Raw genomic sequence first — 19,711 nt, forward strand, 5'->3', positions numbered from 1 at the left:
ACAAGAGCTACACAAGTTTACCCACTGAACAATGGGAGAAGCTGCCATGATTCTCCAGTGTTCCATAACCCATATGGGCAGTCACATCATTTGAAAATGGCTGGCTTTGTATTCCTGTCAGTGGAGGGCTAGACAGGCAGCCACGTGATCTTTCAACTGGAGTATGGAAGCCTGCATGTGGAAATGCAGACTTTCCAAGCCAGGGAAGAAAATGCAAATGCAGAGGGAACTGAGACAGTCGGCATTTCTGTGACAGAGGTTACCAACTCCGGCACAGGCTCTGCTCTTATCTGGGAGCCAGGGTCACAGTGCTGCCTCGGATGGCATTTGGAGAACACAGATGGAAAACATAAACCCTCCTGAGGCATTTCTCAATTCTCCACACATTTACATTTCTTTTGACATAGCCTATGAGATTCTAGGCTTGTCTGATTATCTTCTTAAAAGAGTTTCTTAACATTTTACCTCTTTTTCTCCTATGGTCTCTTCGCTCATCCGTTGGATTAGTACCAAGTTAGAAAAGCAAATTTCTACACTTCATTCTTATTTGTATGCATCTCATATTTTATTTATCCATGAATATTCATGGGTAAATCCTATATTATAGTAGCATGAGAATCTTCATCAGATTTGAAAATAACCTAATTTCCACACTGCTCAATAACCAGTTTCCTTTGTCAAGTGTAATATTAAACTATTAATAGCAAAGGGCTTATGCCATTCATAATTAAAAATCAAGAGAAGGCCATTTTAGCATGTCTACTAAAAATCATTGAATCATTGTTGGTGACCAAAGTCCAACTTAGTTTACTGGACTTAATTTTTTCAATAAAACCTTCTAACTGTGAAACTAAGGAACATAGATGAGTTATAATGCTCTGAACAGAATTCATTGATTTGGTTCACAAACATGAGTGTCTCCTCTATTCTGAGCAGAATGCTTGGTGTTGGTGACTCTAGTTTCAAAGGAAGAGGTGAACCTCCTCTTGTCCAGCGCTGAGGTCACCATCTTTGCTCTGGATTTTATTTCCTCCCCTCTTCTCTAGGACCTCACATTTTTAAGCATTAGTTGATTAAATCATTCATTCAGTCATTCAACAACATTTCTGAGACTATGGATAGCCCTATTCTAGATCTAGAAGTAAAGGGGTGAAAAGACAAGCCTGGCCTGATGTGCTAGGTGGAGCTTGCCATCTAGAGGGAGAAGATGGCCCCCTTCCTGTTCATCTCTTGCCTCTGCATGCCATGGGCTACCTCCTAGGTCATAACACAACCCAGGCCTTCCCATATTAACAGCAAAATTCATTAATTCATTGCAGCCCTCCTTTGACACCTGCTCCTCTTTTGCAGCTTTTACTCCATGACACTATGTTCTCCTGCTTCTTATTAGTCTTTTTGGTGGATTCCTCTTCTTTATGGTTTGTTTTTTTTTTTTTTTTTTTTTTTGAGACAGGGTCTCATTCTGTCAGCCAGGCTGGAGTGCAGAGGCATGATCTTGGCTCCCTACAGCCTCAACTTCCTAGGCTCAAGCTATCCTTCCATCTCATCCTCTCAAGGTAGCTGGGATGCACACACCACCATGCCTGTCTAATTTTGTATTTTTCTGTAAAGATGTCTTGCGATGTTGCCCCCAGGCTGGTATCCAATTCCTGGCCTGAAGTGATCCTCCTGCCTTTGCCTTCCAAAATGCAGGGATTACAGGTGTGAGCCATCATATCCAGCCTATGTACTGCTTAAGTACCGTTTTCTTAAAAGCCACAAAGTTCAATCCTCAGCCTTTTCTCTTTTGGATTTGTACATAATCCCAAGTGCTGGGATGCGTGAGCCAGCACGCCTGGCCACTACTTTTTCTTTTATTTCTGTGTGTGTGTGTGTGTGTGTGTGTGTGTGTGTGTGTGTGTGACTAAGTTTCGATCTTGTTGCCGAGGTTGGAGTGCAATGGTGTGATCTCAGCTCACTGCAATCCCTGCCTCAGCAGGAGAGCAGGAATCTTCAGTGATCCACTGGCGGATCTGCAGCCATTGTGCACACCAGGTCTTCCCATGCCTTTTGTGCGCGCGCCTCTCCTTCCAGTACCTATCCCGCGAGCGTCCCCCAGCCTCCCGCCGTTGGCAGCAGGTGCTGAGATCGCGCCATTGCACTCCAGCCTGGGGGACAAGAGCGAAACTCCATCTCAAAAAAAAAGGATGAAAATTTTGGAAAAATGTGGAAGAAACCAAATGGATTTCTAGCTCAACTAAATCGTAATTATTCAGTGTCTGTTTTTTGCAAGAAACCATATATTTCATGTCCACAATCAGGGCCACAGTCCCAGCTCTCAAGTGTGGGTGTGTCCTAAGCAAATTGAAGAACACAGGCATAAAAGTGCATTACATTAATAAACCTTTTTCTCTCTGTCTCTCTCTCTTTTTTATTTTTTTATTTATTCTTTTTTTTTTTTTTTGAGACGGAGGTTCGCACTGTCACTCAGGCTGGAGTGCACTGGCGAGATCTCAGGTCACTGCAAGCTCCGCCTCCCGAGTTCACGCCATTCTCCTGCCTCGGCCTCCGGAGTAGCTGGGACTACAGGCGCTCGCCACCACGTCCGGCTAATTTTTTGTAGTTTTAGTAGAGACGGGGTTTCGCTATGTTGGCCAGGCTGGTCTCCAACTCCTGACCTAGTGATCCGCCCGCCTCAGCCTCCCAAAGTGCCACCGCGCCCGGCCTTTTTTCTGAAGACAGTCTCGGCCGGGCGTGGTGGCTCACGCCTTTAATCCCAGCACTTTGGGAGGCCGAGGCAGGCTGATCACCAGGTCAGGAGATCGAGACGATCCTGGCTAACACGGTGAAACCCCGTCTCTACTAAAAATACAAAATATTAGACGGGTGTGGTGGCGGGCGCCTGTAGTCCCAGCTACTCTGGAGGCTGAAGCAGGAGAATGGCGTGACCTCGGGAGGCGGAGCCTGCAGTGACCTGAGAGCTCGCCACTGCACTCCAGTCTGGGTGACAGTGCCAACCTCCGTCTCAAAAAATTAAAAAAAAGAATAGATAAAAAAACGAAAAAGAGAGAGAGACAGAGAGAAAACGGTTTATTAATTTAATGCACTTTTATGCCTGTGTTCTTCAATTTGCTTAGGAAACACCCACACTTGAGAGCTGGGACTGTGGACCTGATTGTGGACATGAAATATATGGTTTCTTCCCAAAAAGAGACACTGAATAATTACGATTTAGTTGAGCTAGAAATCCATTTGGTTTCTTCCATATTTCCCCAAAATTTTCATCCTTTTTTTTTTTTTTTTTTTTTTTGACATGGAGTTTCGCTCTTGTCCCCCAGGCTGGAGTGCAATGGCGCGATCTCAGCACCTGCTGCCAATGGCGGGAGGCTGGGGACGCTCCCGTGATAGGTACTGGAAAGAGAGCGCGCGCACAAAAGGCATGGGAAGACCTGGCGCGCACAATGGCTACAGATCCGCCAGTGGATCGCTGAAGACCCGCGCCCGGCCATTTTTTAAAGACAGAGTCTCCATCAGGCGCGGTGGCTCACGCCTTTAATCCCAGCACTTTGGTAGGCCGAGGCGGGCTGACCACGAGGTCAGGAGATCGAGAACATCCTGGCTAACACGGTGAAACCCCGTCTCTACTAAAAATACAAAATATTAGCCGGATGTGGTGGCGGGCGCCTGTAGTCCCAGCTACTCCAGAGGCTGAGGCAGGAGAATGGCGTGAACCTGGTAGGCGGAGCTTGTGCCGAGCCGAGACCAGGCCACTGGAATCCAGCCTGGGTGACAGAGGGAGACTCCGTCTCAAAAAAAAAAAAAAAAAAAAGAAAGACAGAGTCTGCTGTGTTGTCCAGGCTGGAGTGCAGTGGCGCAGTCTCGGCTCATCACAATCCCTGCCCCGCCCCCGGGTTCAAGTGATTCTCCTCTCTCAGCCGCCCGAGTAGCTGGGACTACAGGCGCGTGCAACCATGTCTGACTAAATTTGTATTTTTACTAGAGACGGGGTTTCACTATGTTGGCCAGGCTGGTCTCCAACTCCTGATCTCCTGATCCGCCCGCCCCGACCTCCCAAAGTGCTGGGATGCGTGGGCCCCCACACCTAGCCACTATTTTTTCTTTCTTTCGTGTGTGTGTGTGTGTGTGTGTATGTGACGAAGTTTCGCTCTTGTTGCCCAGGTTGCAGTGCCATGGTGCGATCTCAGCTCACTGCAATCCCCGCCTCAGCAGGAGAGCAGGCATCTTCAGTGATCCACTGGCGGATCTGCAGCCATTGTGCGCGCCAGGTCTTCCCATGCCTTTTGTGCGCGCGCTCTCTTTCCAGTACCTATCCCGGGAGTGTCCCCAGCCTCCAGCCATTGGCAGCAGGTGCTGAGATCGCGCCATTGCACTCCAGCCCGGGGGACAAGAGCGAAACTGCATCTCAAAAAAAAAAAAAAAAAAGGATGAAAATCTTGGAAAAATATGGAAGAAACCAAATGGATTTCTAGCTCAACTAAATCGTAATTATTGAGTGTCTATTTTTTGCAAGGAACCATATATTTCACGTCCACAATCAGGGCCACAGTCCCAGCTCTCAAGTGTGGGTGTTTCCTGAGCAAACTGAAGAACACAGGCATAAAAGTGCATTAAATTAATAAACCGTTTTCTCTCTGTCTCTCTCTCTGCCTTTTTTATTTCATTTATTTTTTTTTTATTTTTTGAGACGGAGGTTCGCACTGTCACCCAGGCTGGAGTGCAGTGGCGAGATCTCGGGTCACTGCAAGTTCCGCCTCCCGAGCTCACGCCATTCTCCTGCCTCAGCCTCCGGAGTAGCTGGGAGTACAGGCCAGGCTGGTCTCCAACTCCTGATCTCGTGATCCGTCCGCCCCGACCTTCCAAAGTGCTAGGATTATAGGCATAGGACACCACGCCGGGTCTCTTTTTTTTCTTTTTCTTTTTTTTTATTTTGAGACGGAGTTTTGCTCTTGTTGCCCAGGCTGGAGTGCAATGGTGCGATCTCAGCTCACTGCAATCTCCACCTCAGCAGGACAGCAGGAATCTTCACAGTGATCCATGGACAGATCTGCAGCCATTGTGGGCACCTGTTCTTCCCGCCACCTTTGTGCCTGGGTCTCTCCTTCCACTACCTCTTGCATGCCCCCCCACCCCACCTCCGCCTGCCACCATTGCCAGCAGGTATCTCGCACAGGTACCTTGCAGCGCTAATTAATCCGTTAAGGTCGCTCTGTCACTCGCGCCATCCTGTGCACGCGCACCCACTGCCTCAGCTTTAAAAGATGCGTTGCCCGGCAAACTTGCCGCGCTAATCCGTTAAGGTCGCTCTGTCACTCGCGCGGGTTCTTTGCACGCGCAGCCACTCCCTCGGGTTTAAAAGGCGCGTTGCCCGGCAACAGAAGAAACTGCTGGCTTAGCGGTTGGCCGAATTGGCAGCTCGACGTGGACGCTCAGCGCCCAGCTCTCGAGAGTTCAAAAACGACGGTTCCCCACTGCTCCCAGGAGCGGTTACCTGGGCACTTTGTGCCCCTCATTCCTGTCCGGGCCCAGGCCGAGGACCTGCCAGTAGGGCTCAGTTGCCTGGAGCCCGTTCAGCCCATCCCCCAGTTCACTTTGCTTGTGGGATCTCCCCGTTGCTCCTGCCCCTCGACTGAGTGGCAGGCCATCCTACAAGCACCCAGACACTTGGCATCAGTGCTGTCAAGACAACTGTAAGAAGGCTTTCCGTGATCCTGCAAGCAGTGTGTTCCTTCCTGGTGATCCTGACTTCAATTTCATGGCACAGGTACCACAGCAAGCCCGTGCCTTGTGCTCCGAGTTCCAGGGCATCCTCCAGCTCAGCCACTGCACTGAGCACAAGGACTCTCTGTGGGGCCCAGGAGCAGGAAGTCACCCCTTTGGGGCCCACAACACCCGGCTGTCCCCACACTTGTGTCCAGGGAAGATAGTGTTGAGGGCCCTCAAGGAGAGCGGGGCAGGGATGCCTGAGCAGGACAAGGACCCTAGAGTCCAAGAGAGTCCTGATTATCAGAGAAGAGTCCCCGAGGTCACCGGGGATGCACGGTCTGAATTTAGGCCCCTGCGGGACAATGGAGGCCTCTCTCCCATTGTGCCCAGGCCTGGGCCCGTGCAGAGAGACCTCCATGCCCAGAGGTCAGAAGTCACATATCACGAGAGATCCCAGACCTCCTGGACGAGCTCGTGCACCAAACGCAATGCCATCTCGAGCTCCTACAGCTCCATGGGAGGCTTCCCGTGGCTAAAGCGGAGGAGGGGGTCAGCCTCATCCCACTGCCAGCTGACCATCAGGTCCTCAAAGACAGCGAGTGAGGACAGGCCTCAGGCTGTCTCTTCGGGTCACACCCGGTATGAAAAGGCAGCAGATATAGCACCAGGGCAGACACTCGCCCCAGGAATGGCTCCCCCAGATCCCAGGCGTCTAGGCCCCGTAGACGCAAGTTTCCCCTGCGGCCACGCAGGCGAGGGGAGCCCCTGATGCTGCCGCCTCCCTTAGAGCTGGGGTTCCGGGTCACTGCTGAAGACCTGGACCGGGAGAAGGAGGCTGCGTTCGAGCGCATCAACAGTGTACTGCGGGGCGAGCCCAAGGCCATCTGGGACTGCAGACCCTCATGGCCTGCCAACGCTTTGTCCTCACTTGCAACAGGGGCTTCTGGTCTGCCTGCTGTCTCTAAAGCACCCGGTATGGATGCACAGCAGGAGAGACACAAGTCCCAAGACTGCCTGGGCCCAGTGGCCCCCCTAACATCTGCTGCAGAGGTCCCCTCCACAGCTCCTGTGTCTGGGAGGAAGCGCAGACCATCAGGCTCCCTGTTCTCCTCCTCAGATCCCCTTCCTGCCACCTCTTCCCACTCCCGGGACTCAGCCCAGGTCACCTCGCTGATTCCTGTCCCCTTCCTAGCTGCAAGCATGGATGTGGGCATGAGAAGCCCAAGGCCTGGCACTTCTGGAGCCAGTTCTAGCCCTCCAGCCACACCCATGGAAATCGACAGTACAGAGGTGGGCCCAGGTCTGCATTCTGGAGCCAGTTCTAGCCCTCCAGCCACACCCATGGAAATTGACAGTACAGAGGTGGGCCCAGGTCTGCATTCCGTCAGAAGAAACCCTTTAAAGAGAAAGGCCCAATGGTAATAGGGCACGGGGGGTGGCGGGGCCTGAACACCAGGGCCTGAACACCAGGGGGCCCCCAAGGCAGCACACTTCCATGGTGACCGCAGGACCTGGCACGGGGAGCAACTCTGTTGGGTGGCACTTTTGTCTTTACTTTCTATCACACCCCTGGGGGACCATTTAAGCCGACGCCCGCAATTGCAAGTCGGGGATCCAGTGCCACTGCAAACAAGGCAGGCTTCACGTGCAAGTCTGGCCCGGCTTCTGACCCTAGCAACCCCACTTCCCGCGTGGGCACAGCAAGGAGGAACCTGGCCTCTAAGGCTCCCTCATGCGCTGTCAGGAGTTCTGCTGGACACAGGTCCAGTGGGCCATCCTCCAGCTCATCCTTCTCCATGTGGAGCTTTTGAGCCCGTCATAAATTCCTTGCTTAGAGTGAGATCCAGAAGAGTTTTCTCTAGGTTTCCTTCCAAGATTATTGTAGTTTCGTATCTTAACATTCACACTTAAGTCTTGAATCTATCTCGAAGTGATTTGTCTATATGCTGAGAGATAAGGGTCCAGTTTCATTCTTCTGCATGTGGCCATCCAACCCTCCTAGTACCATTCATTGAAGAGGGTGTCCTTTCCCCAGTGTGTGTTTCTGTCGGCTCTGTGAAAGATCAATTGGCTGTGAATATGTGTCTGTCTTTCTGGGTTCTCTCATCTGTCCCATTGATCTAAGTGTCTAGTTTTATGCTAGGATTATACTATTTTGGTTACTATGCACTTGTCAGAAATTTTGTAGTTCTAATTTGCAGTGAAATGGGATGCCTCTAGTTTTGTTGTTTTTGCTGAGCATGACTTTGGGTCTTTGAGCTCTTTTTTGGTTCTTTTTTATGAATTGTAGGACTTTCCAATTCTGTGAGTGATGACATTGGTATTTTGGTAGGGGTTGTACTGAATCTCTAGACTGCTTCGGGCAGTGTGGTCATTTTAATGCTATGAATTCCTTCCATGAGCATGAAATGATTGTCCATTTCTTTCTGTCCTCTTAAACATTTTCATCAGTGTTTTGTGTTTTCCTTGTAGAAATCTTTCACCTCCTTGGGAAATTTCTTCTGTGGCATACATTTTTCCATGTTGCTGCTATTGTAAATGGGATTGCCTTCTTAATTTCTTTCCCAACCAGACCATTATTGGTGTATAGAAATGCTGCTGATTTTGTTGTTGTTGTTGTTGATTCTGTATTCTCCAAATGACTGTATTAATTTATCAGGTCTAGGGGTTTTCTGGTGGAGGCTTTACATGTTTCTAGATCCAAGATCACATCTTCATCAGACAAGAAGAATTCGATGTCCTCTTTTCCAGTGTGGATGCCTTTTATTGTCTTCTCTTCCCTGATTGTGTGATGTCGAATAGGAGTGGTGAGAATGGGCATCCTCCTCTTGTTCCTGTTTACAGAGGAAATGCTTTCAACTTTTCCCCATTCTGTAGTAGGTTAGCTATGGCTTTGTCGTATCAGGTTTTACTATTTTCAGGTACGTTGTTTTGTTTGTTTGTGTTTTTTGAGACAGAGTCTCGCTCTTGCCGCCCAGGCTGGAGTGCAATGATGTGATCTTGGCTCACTGCTACCTCCGCCTCCTGGGTTCAAGTGATTCTCCTGCCTCAGCCTCCCGAGTAGCTGGGATACCTGGCGCATGCCACCACGCCTGGCTAATTTTCGTACTTTTAGTAGAGATGGGGTTTCACCACGTTGGCCAGGCTGGTCTCGGAGTCCTGACATCCGGTGATCCACCCACCTCAGCTTCCCAGAGTGCTGGGATTACACTCGTGAGCCACTGCACCCAGCCCTGCCATTTTCAGGTATGTTTCTTCTATACCTAGTTTATTTGTGCCTTGTTTCAAGACATGGTCTCGCTGTGTCTTTCGTGTTGGAATACAGTGGCACGATCATAGCTGCAGCTTTGAACTCCTGGGCTGAAGCCACTTCAGCCTTCTGAGCAGCTGAGACTAGCAGTGCATGTCACCAGAGCTGGCTAGTGTTTTTATTTGTTTGTAGAGATCTATGTTCCTCAGGTTGGCCTTGAACTGTTGATCTCAATTGATCCTCCCAGCTCAGCTTCCCAAAAGCACTGGGTCGACAAGCATGAGCCACTGCCTGGCGCAGAGTCACATTTTAACATCACATCCTCACTGCTGGGCTCAAGTTTTGGCAGTGACTGAAAACCCTAAGGGAGAGTTTCTGGTCAGGCCCGGCCCAGTCTGTGCATAGGAGGGGAATGGAAAAATGGCCTGTGGATGGTTCTTTTGGAGAACTGGCCAGACGAGCACTGAGATGCCGTTTCCTGGAATACAGGGCCGTGCGATGTCCAGCCCAGCTGCCAGGTCCAGGGCCCTCGGCACCATCTAGTTTGGGAGCTCATTCAGAAGTGGCCTCATTTGCCCAAAGCAGCTGGTCTGCCTTCCAATCTGGTCCCATTTGAGAGATCAACTGGGCCCTGTCTTCCAGGAAACATTTCAGTGCGTGTGTGACTTTGTCCCCGCGCTGGCTGGCCTCTCTGTACCGTGAGAACTTGGGTTATGCAAGGCTCAGCCTGTCAGCTGAGCATCATGAAGCAGCTCTCTTCTGTTCCATTGAGGCCAACCAGGCTCCAACACCCCTGCCCCGGGTCTGACCATTCTCCCCCTCACCCAGAAGTGACCTCCAACCCGATCCTGCTCCCTGTCTTCTGGCAGCTGCTCTGGGGAAGGGCGTTTTGGCCTCAAGGGCTTAGCGTGTCATTTTCTGTTTTCTGTTTATCTTTCCAGAGCTGTCTGGGACAGCCCACGTGTTAGTCCCTGTACTGCTTCTTCAGAAGGCAATCAGGGCTTTCTTTCAGGGGTGGGTATAAAAGTTCTTGTGGCCAGGCGCGGTGGCTCACGCCTGTAATCCCAGCACTTTGGGAGGCTGAGGCGGGTGGATCATGAGGTCAGGAGATCGAGACTATCCTGGATAACATGGTGAAACCCCATCTCTACTAAAAATACAAAAAAATTAGCTGGGTGTGGTGGCGGGCGCCTGTAGTCCCAGCTACTCGGGAGGCTGAGGCAGGAGAATGGCATAAACCCGGGAGGCAGAGCTTGCAGTGAGCCGAGATCGCACCACTGCACTCCAGCCTGCGTGACAGAGCAAGACTCTATCTCAAAAAAAAAGAAAACAAAACAAAAAAAAGTTCTTGTGACATTTGTGTATGAAATCAGCCTTCACTCCATGGATAGGACCAGCACGCTTCCGCAGCACGACTCTGCAATCTTACTACATTTATTTTTTTATTTTGTATTTTATTTATTTATTCCTTTTGAGACAGAGTCTCACTCTGTCACCCAGGCTGAAGTGCAGTGGCGAGATCTCGGCTGACTGCAACCTCCACCTCCTGGGTTCAAGTAATTCTCCTGTCTCAGCCTCCCGAGTAGCTGGGACTACAGGCACATGTCACAACTCCCTGCTAATTTTTGTATTTTTAGTATTTCAGATGGGGTTTCGCTATATTGGTCAGGCTGGTCTCGAACTCCTGACCTCAGGTGATCGACCTGTCATAGCCTCCCAAAGTGCTAGGATTACAGGTGTACATTTATTTATTTCTTTGAGACAGAATCTTGCTCTGTATTTATTAATTTATTTATTTCAGATGGAGTCTTGCTCCATTGCCCAGGCTAGAGTGCAGTGGTGCAATCTCAGCTCACTGCAACCTCTGCCTTCCAGATTCAAGTGGTTCTCCTGCCTCAGTGCCCCGAGTAGCTGGGATTACAGGTGCCTGCCGCCACGCCTGGCTAATTTTTGTATTTTTAGTAGAGACAGTGTTTCACCATCTTGGCCAGGCTGGTCTCGGACTCCTGACCTCAGGGACCACCTGCCTTGGCCCCCAAAGTGTTGGGATTACAGGCCTAAGGCACCGTGCTTGGCCATATTTATTTATTTAATTATTTAGAGACAAGGTTTTGCTCTGTCACCCAGGCTGGAGTGCAGTGGCGCCATCTCAGCTCACTGCAGCCTCCGCCTCCGAGGTTTAAGCGATTCTAATGCCTCAGCCTCCTGAGTAACTGGGACTACAGGTACGCACCACCACGCGGGGATAATTTTTTCTATTTTTTTGTAGAGACACAGTTTCACCACGTTGGCCAGGCTGGTCTCGAACTCCTGACCTTAGGTGATCTGACAGCCTCGTCCTTTCAAAGTACTGGGGTTACAGGCATGAGCCACCGCACCCGGCCTTTCACTACATTTAAATGACGCAGTGGCTCACACCTGTAATCCCAGCACTTTGGGAGGCCAAGGCAGGTGGATCACCTGAGGTCAGGAGTTCGACACGAGCCTGGCCAACATGGGGAAACCCCGTCTCTAGTAAAAATACAAAAATTAGTCAGGCGTGGTTGTACAAGCCTGTAGTCCCAGCTACTTGGAAGGCTGAGCAGAAGAATCACTTTAACCAGGAGGCAGAGGTTGCAGTGAGCCGATTTCATGCCACTGCTCTCCAGCTTGGGTGAGAGAGTGAGACACCGTCTCAAAAAAAGAAAAAAATATGATGCTGGGGCATCTCGGCCTGAATACCTGCACGAGCACAGTCATGTCCAGGCCAGGGCTGCCGGTCGAGGTCCAGCCCCATCTCTTCCAGCAGAAAGGGAGCAAGCTTGCGGGGCGGCTGGGGGACAAGATCCCAGGATCTCAGCCTCTGCTCACGGATCAGCTCTGAGACCCCGAGTGAGCTGGGGGTGCTCTGTGAGCATTGGTTTCCCCAGCTGTCAAGTAAAGGGATTGGATGAGGAAGTCTTGTCGAGGTGGAATGACCTCAGCTTTGGGGCAGCAGTGAATGATCCCGCTCCCTGGGCCATGCCAGTGGCCCGGCCTCGGCTGAACACAGCCCCAACACTCTGGAATGGGGATGAGGGGGCAGTCGGCTCTTGCTCCTAGTAAGAGAGATGCAATAGGGCTCTGTGGCTGAGCTGGGTGCCTTGCCTCACACCTGTAATCCCAACCTTTGAGAGGCCGAGGCGGGAGGATTGCTTGAGGCCGGGAATTTTGAGAATAGCCTGGACAACATAGCCAGACCCCATGTCTACAAAATAAGAATAAAACAGGTGCAATGGCACCCAGCTATAGTCCAAACTACTTGGCAGGCTGAGGCAGGAGGGTCCCTTGAGTCCGGGGACTGGAGGCTGCATTGAGCTATAATCGCACCACTGCACTCCAGCTTGGGTGACAAAGTGGGACCCTGTCTCTGAAAGAAAAAACAAATCGGCCTGTGAGCATGGGTTTGATTTTCAAACAGGACCCGGAGGGTAGGGACAGACAGTGTGTCACCCTTAGGTGCTGAACACTCAGAAATGGGCCAGCGGCAGCCCTTTCCTGCCCTGCAGACACCAGATTGGGCAGAACAGCACGTGGCACTGGTAGCTCTTGCAGTGAGGGCAGAACCCAGTGTGAACCCTTCTGCCTGTGGGAGGGGCTGCTGAGGCCTGCGGAGAGGCCAGGGTGGAGGCTCGTCCCCTTGTCCAGCCCTTGGTGTGGTCTCCACCATGTCCCCAGCCCACCAGTGCAGGGCGCCCCTGAGCCTGCTGCTGCCACGGGCCCTGTCTCTACCCAGGACGTCCCCACACCCTCCCAGTGTCAGGGAAATGATCATGGTAGTGGTGACACTCCGCAGGCAGGGCTGCTGAGAGAAGCTGAGAAGGGTCACACCGCAGGCAGGGGCCCGTGTGACAAGCCCCTCTCACCCCGAGAGAGCTGACCAGGCCTCTCACGAGCAGAGCCACATCCCGGGAGTCCGAGAAAAGTCCTGGCTGGGCTCAGCCACCTCACTGGCCACGGGCAGCCTTTGTCATGTGAGCCTTGATCTCCTGGGGAGGCTCAGGCTGACGGCTGATGTGGGCATTGCCGAGGGCAACCTGTGGCCCAGTGGATGTGGCCGGGTCTCCTCAAGCTGCATTCATTGAAGCAGGACCCAGGGTGCGTGCCCATCTCCAGCCCAGGGCAGCTCCCCTGTAAGCTGGGTGAGCTACTGAAGCCAAGGCGGGAGGCAGCTGACAACACCCAAGGCCCATGCGGGGATGGTGGAAAGGCTGGACTCAGCAGCAACACCAAATCCCGGCCAGGCAGAAACCACCCAAGACTGAGGGGCTCGTGCCAGAGAGGTGGCCACAGGTAAGAACCCGGGCCCAGGCTGTGTGTGGCGGGAAACCTCCACGTCCCAGGGCTCAGCACAGCAAAGGAAGACCAGCCGGGTCACCCTGGTGGCCATCTGTCCCTGTCCCACCTGCAGAGTCAGAACAGCCTCTCCCAGTGGGGATCATCTCTCTCTGCCAAAGCAACAGCGGTCCCTGCCCCAACCAGACTACCCCACTCAGCGGAGTTACAGATGCTGCTCCAGCATCCTAACACTGCCCAGCTGGCGCCTGCCTGTGCTCACCCACACCTCCCAGGCCGGCCTTCCCTGCAGCCTGGGCTTGGCCACCGTGGCCTGATTGAGCACTGAGGCCTCCCGGGCACCCAGCCCCATCACTGCACCTGCCACTTCCAGCCCACCCCACCGGCTCAGGGCTTCTTCCCAGCGGCGCTCATCATGAAATCAACATGCACGCAAGTCGTCTCAGGAAACTTTTTAATGAAAGTGTCGGCAGTTCTTTCCCCCACGGTGGTGTGTAGGTGGCTGAGCTCAGATTGCAGCTGCTAAGACACCAGCCACTTACCGAGAGAAAGCCAGGCTGCTTCAAACCCAGGGCCCGAGGCAAAAAAGCATCACTTCTGGTTGGGGAGTCTGGAAGCCATGCCTTGTGGGAGGTCACACTGGCATCTAGGCCTTTGCCTGCACTGCAGAAGGAGAGCCGGGTCCTCCTCCTGGAGAACGCCGCGTTCCCCAGCCCCGCACCGGCTTTGCCACCACACAGGCTTTGAGCCAGGAGGCGGGTAAGACGTAGCTGTAGACCCAAAACAACCATCAGCCCTGGGGCCCTGCGGGAGAGGAGCACTTTTAGAACATGGAAAAGTGTGGTCATCCCATCATTAGGACAGCACACATCCTACATAAATAAAAGTCATAAGGGGAAGGAGGTTGGAGAGGGAACAAAAATTGGCACAGACATTGATAGACTGGATTCCAGTTTCAAGGTAACAGATGCACATCATGAGACCAGAGGAGACCGAGACAAGGGCTGGATTTGGCTTTTCTAAGCAACATGTGTTCCTGCGCAGGGCTGGATGGTCGCTGAGACAGAGATGGAAGCCAGGACAGGGGAGCCACCGGGCCCAGATAGGTACAGAGAGCAGAGGCTCCTGTTCTGTCCTCACCACCCACGAGGGTGACACTGCTTGTAAATGGTGGCTGTGCTCTCCCAGCAAGAAAAAAGCACAACTAAATCCACACTGCACACAGAGGCAGACAGAAAGCCTTCAAGTGGCTCTGTTTTCTGCTCCCTGCCTCGCCAGGTCCACAAGCAGAGAGGAGTGTCAGGTGCATGGCCCCGCTGTCAGGCTCCCCAGTGAGCTGTGGGCTCAGCAGGAGCTGCCCACTGACACACAGGGGCACCCACTCCTCCCACCTTGGGAGCGGTCGCCAGACAGAGCCGTACTGGGTGCTGGTGTCATCCAGGGACCCCACACACTTCCTTAAATGTGATCCTGCTTCCCTCTGGGCAGCTGCATCCTCTCCTCCTGCAGGACCGTCTGAAAACTTGGCTCTCAGTTTGCTCTCCCTTCTCTTCTCTGCCTGCCCCAAGCCCCTTTTTCTAAAACAGTGATGCAATGTTCATGGGGTTATTTCTTGAAAATACTTGGCAGCCTCCATGCTTCTGTTTTCTTTAGCCAGGTGGTCAGGAGGGTTTACAAAGAATGCCTGGGCTCCCCCGCAGGTGCCGGCAGATGGGGTAGCAAATGGTCCTGTGCCTCCACCTGCTCTGGGAGGGAGTCTCCGTCTCTAGGCCTGGCCCCTTCCTAACCCTCCACGTATCCTGTTCTCCAGAGACCAGAACCCACTCCGGAGAACAGCGAAGCCAGGCGCTTAGAGGAAGAGCAAATGCTGCCAGGACACGGATTGTCCATGGAATACATTCCAGCATCTTATTAGGTATCTGAATCTGTTAGGAAAAAAAATTAGAAACTACATATAAAACTTAAAAATATTCAAGTATCAAAAGGTTATTTAGGATGAAAGTTTTAAAACAAGTCATCAGCAAGCTGCTACCACCAAGTGGAGACTTTTACAAAAGTTGAGCGAGTCCACTGAGCTGAGAGGACAGAAATGAAGTCACCTGTGCTGGGGCAGGGGCAGGGGCAGGACACTTGGGGCAGGGAGTGTGTGGGCAGAGAAGCCAGAGAAGTCCAGGCCTGTGGAAGCCAAACAGGAGAGCGTGGGCCGGAAGGGCGGTCAGGAGCGGGGGACGAGGTCGCTCTCCCTGGAGAAGAACCCTGAAGTATGTAGCCTGGGATTCCCTCCCTGGGGGTCCTGTCCCCCGACATTTCACAGGCCTCCTGGAGCTGCCTTCCAACGAGGACAAACGCGGCAACAAAAGACCCATTTCTGCACAAAAATCCTTCTGGAAAGAAAAAGAAGAAAGGCAAGAATGGAGTCCAAACGCTCCCCAGTGCTGACTAAGCCTCCCCAACCCTGTTCTAAGTGGAGTGTGGTTTCTAAGTCAGGGAAATGGAAGAGGCCCCACCCACACAGGCCATGGCCCCACAGGATGAAGCAGCAGCGTTTATTCCAGATACAACAGTGAGGGAATCCGGTCACGTTCCCTTCTCCCCAGAGAGGGCGCATCTTGACAGTGATCCAGTAGAAATCTTTTAAACTCTGTAAGTTAAGTTCATAAAAACCACTCCCTTCACCCTGTCTCCCAGGGCCAGGCCTGGCTCTGAGATGCACTGGCTTGGGGCGCCCTCGGGTGGCTGCATGGAAAAACCAGTCTGAGGCCAGCCTGGGGCTCCAGACCTGGCGGGATCTGTCCAGTCACCTGTCCTTCGGCTTGGGTCGCTGTCTCTTGGCAGATGGCCGACACTTGGGGGGCCCAAGGACCTCAGGAAGGTTCCCGCTCTACGGAGGCCGTTAGCCGAGTTTCCAGGCCGTTGTCCCTCCAGAGATGGACTGGGCCTTAGACTTGGTGGGACAGGATCTCTGTCTTGCTGTGGGCAGGGATGGATTCCAGCGCAGGAAGTCAGCAGCACCTGGACTGCGGGCAGAGTGGGGAGGGAGGTGGTCAGAGGGGGCTCCAGTGCTGGTGGGAGGTCTTGGGCCCAAGCCTCCAAGTCCATCTCAGGTGCTAGAAACCCTGCTGGGACATGAACCCTTACAGTGAGACAAGGATGACTTGGGGTGGGGGGTTGTTTATTTTAGAGATGCACAGGGCTTGCTCTGTCCCCCAGGCTGGAGTACAGTGGCTCCATCATGGGTCACTGCAGCCTCTAACTCCTGGGCTCAAGCATCCTCCGTGTCAGCCTCCAGATACTAGGATTACAGGTGTGTGCCACGATGCTGGCTAATTTTTCTTTTATTTTTTCTAGAGATGGTTTGCCACATGCCCAGACTGGTCTCGACACCTGGGTGGGTTCCTGCCTTGGCCTCCAAGTGCTGGATTACAGGCTGAGCCACCACACCCAACACTTGGGTTTTTAACCCCCAGCAAGTGCACTAGCAGGACCAGAAGGTGGCTGGGCCCCACTATCACTCCTCCATGCGACTAGGCAAGTCCTCTCCGAATGTCGCCACACCACATACAATGCAAGTAGGAAGATGGGCAGGACTGGGGGTGGGGCAGGCAGAGGCCCCTCTGGCAGGTCAGGGTTGCAGGGCTGGAGCCTGTCTTCCCATACCTGGGACATGACCTCCAAGGACCAGCTGTCAGTCATGGTGATGGGCTGGCTGGGGTTGGCAGGGAGCTTGCTCTCCTTCTCTGAGGCCGGAGCAGCGTGGGGCCAAAGATCATGGCGAGGTTGCAGGGACATCTTATTGACTGCCTCCTTCTCTGCCACCTGTAGAGGACCAAAGCAGAGGGTGCTGTTTCAATGCCACCACCAGGAGAGAGGAAGAGGGGCTGGGCCATGCTGGAGTCCTCAGGAAGGGAGTGACCTCGACCCTGGCTGTGCTGCAAGGTGACTCCAGCCCTGGTACTTCTGGGTCTCAGTGGCCCAGGACAAGGGGCCAACTCTGGGCTGGTGGGGAGTCTCCTCTATGATGTGACTGGGAGGGAAGAGGGGGTCCAAGTGCTCTGCTGGCCATGGCAAAGCTCTGAGCTCTTTTTAAGGCCACAGTGCAGGGGGAGGAGGGTGGCAAAGAGGAGAGGCGGGGGCAGGGGGTGGCAGTGGCACTAGTCGCAAGAGGCAGTGAGTGACTGCAGACAGGGGTCAGGGGAAAAGGTCCTCGGTGTTGGGGGTCTAGTGGGAGCAGAAGGGGCACCCCGCGGCCTGGGACCTGGAGTCCTGGGCTGCCACGGAGAGCTGGGCTACCTTTTCAGGTGGTCCAGAAGGAAAAGGAAGGGGAGCAGGTTGGCCTCCGGCAGGGACAGCAGCAGGTTGAGCATGCAGCTCTCCTTTGCAACCGGGTCTGAAAGAGCTGCAGGAGGCGGTGGGTTACTCCTCAGGGTCACAACGAGCCAGAGACCTCTCCCGAGGTGGTCACATGGAGCACCTGGGGCTTGTGTCCCTGCACAGCCCAGGCTCGTCATCATCCTCAGTCTCACAGCTCTGGCCCCAGTGAGGACCCTGTGAGGGGCGCTGGTGTGGGGTATGAGCCACCTGAACGCCTTTTCTCTACCTCACACGGGTCAGCAGCACGCGGCAAACAGCAGCAGAGGAGCCGCGGGAGCAGCCGCTCATGGGCAGAGCTGCCCTTGGACAACTCCTGCCACCACCCCCTCCCCAGAGAGCCCAAGGCAGGGGAGGCTCGGCGTGGAATGAAACAGGGAGTGAGGGACACAAGGAGGTGGGAAGTGGGAGGCCCCAGCCCCACCAAGTACGCAGAGACCCCTGTCGTCCTGGACACCACAGGGGCACCTGGAGGCTGGGAGAGCAGGTCCTCTGTGCATGGGCGTGGAGGCAGACCTGCCCTAAGGGTGATGCGGAGGCTACAGGTGCTGCACGTGCCAGCGCCCACTCTAGACATCAGCCTCCAGGTTGACTAAGGGTCAGGCCATGTTGGAACCCATGTTCGACTGGGCCAGGACCCGTGGCTAGAGCACCTGGGCACCCTCCTTCAGCCCTGGTCTGCAGAAAGACAGCAGACTTTAGGACCCCACAGCATGGCAGTGCTGACTATTTCAGCCTCTTGGTCTCCTTGAGGAATAAGGACGGGAGCCCTCTGGGGATGGGCGAGGGCTTCCAGGACAGGCTCTGTTCTGGTCCCCTGCTTTTGAGGTTGGGTTAAAATGCCGACCATGGCAGAGGGGGCACAGCTCGGGTTCCACACCTCACTTTTCACAGCCTCCAAGGGCAGCAGTGCACGTGGAGGAGACGTCTCCCATGAGGCCAAGGCCTCCAGTGCTCACCGATGCCCTCCGCAAAGTTGGGGTAGAACTCGTCAGTGAAGAGGGGCTCAGCAGCTCACGGAAGTACAGCTTCGGCGTGCTGTGATGGCGTTCACGTCCATCTCGCTTGTCATCACCGACACTCCTTGTTATCTGGAAAGAGCACGGAATGACGCGGCCTCCTTGAGGATCCCGAGTGAGTCACCCGCCATCCCTGCCTTGGCTAAAGCACCGTCCCTGCCACACTGACCATAGTGCGGGACCCTCCCGGGCTTTGAGCAGCTCATCTGACTCCTCCCAAGAGCTGTGCATGGTTCTGTGTCTGCAGAGTTGATGGGGGTGCGTGGGCATTCCCATTCCTCTCCCTGCTTGGCCCCATGTGATGGCCAGGAGGAGGCCAGTGTGGCAGGACACAGTGCCTGCGTGGGGAATGGGTGGCTCTGCCCTGTACATAGCAACCACCCCTGCACCAGTGCCTTCTGATAGCAGGAAGGCCATGGGAGAATCTGATTGGTTTCAGTGTTTGAACCTGTGTCTTCCTTTGGACCCAATTGGCCACTGGTGTTTACATCCTCACCACAGGCCAGGTCCATTCTGGGCCCCAGAGGGAGCTGAAACTACCACAGAGCCCTCCAGGGTGCTGGGCATTCTAGGGATCCTGGTCAGGGTGGGTGGTGTGTGCCCCAAAGAAGAGTCTGCAGGCACAAAATCCTGTTGCTTTGAAGATGCTGGGCAAGGACCCTCTGGGGTCTCAGTGCCCTCCCCTGGCATTTGGGGCAGCTCCAGGTCTTTCACAGCCTCTGAGGGTTGGTGAGATGGAGGCAGAGATGTTAAAGCCCCGGTCTGAGCTGGGTCCCATCAGTGCCTTCTGCCTCTGCATCCTCAAGCAGGGCAGTGGACAGACTGCACTGAGTCCTGGGCTTCCACCTCCTGTCCACCCCCAAGGCAGGAAGGCCAAGGGCCTGAGGAAGCCCCTGGTGCACCCCAGCAAGCAGCACTGTAGCTAGGATGGTTTAAAATCTGGCCTCTACAGAAGCTCCTTCTACAACTCTTGTCTTCTCTTTCTTAAAAATAATAAACAGTAAATGAAGAAAAGACACAGAGAAGGATGTGACATGCCCTGGCCATGGAGCGGCTC

The 19,711-nt window shown here is 53.5% G+C and overlaps 1 protein-coding gene across 1 annotated transcript; it reads left to right on the forward strand.

The window, feature by feature from the left end:
• Window positions 1-5,384: 5,384 nt before the first annotated feature.
• LOC115834373 (putative POM121-like protein 1) lies at window positions 5,385-9,860 on the forward strand. Its single transcript, XM_030809128.1, is given in 4 exon segments — window positions 5,385-6,383; window positions 6,386-7,065; window positions 9,596-9,651; window positions 9,782-9,860. Coding segments are annotated over 4 exon segments (1,446 nt in total). The 5' UTR covers window positions 5,385-5,752.
• Window positions 9,861-19,711: the final 9,851 nt, after the last annotated feature.

Source organism: Nomascus leucogenys, unplaced genomic scaffold, assembly GCF_006542625.1.
Source record: "Nomascus leucogenys isolate Asia unplaced genomic scaffold, Asia_NLE_v1 001385F_38931_qpd_obj, whole genome shotgun sequence".
Taxonomy (NCBI): domain Eukaryota; kingdom Metazoa; phylum Chordata; class Mammalia; order Primates; family Hylobatidae; genus Nomascus; species Nomascus leucogenys.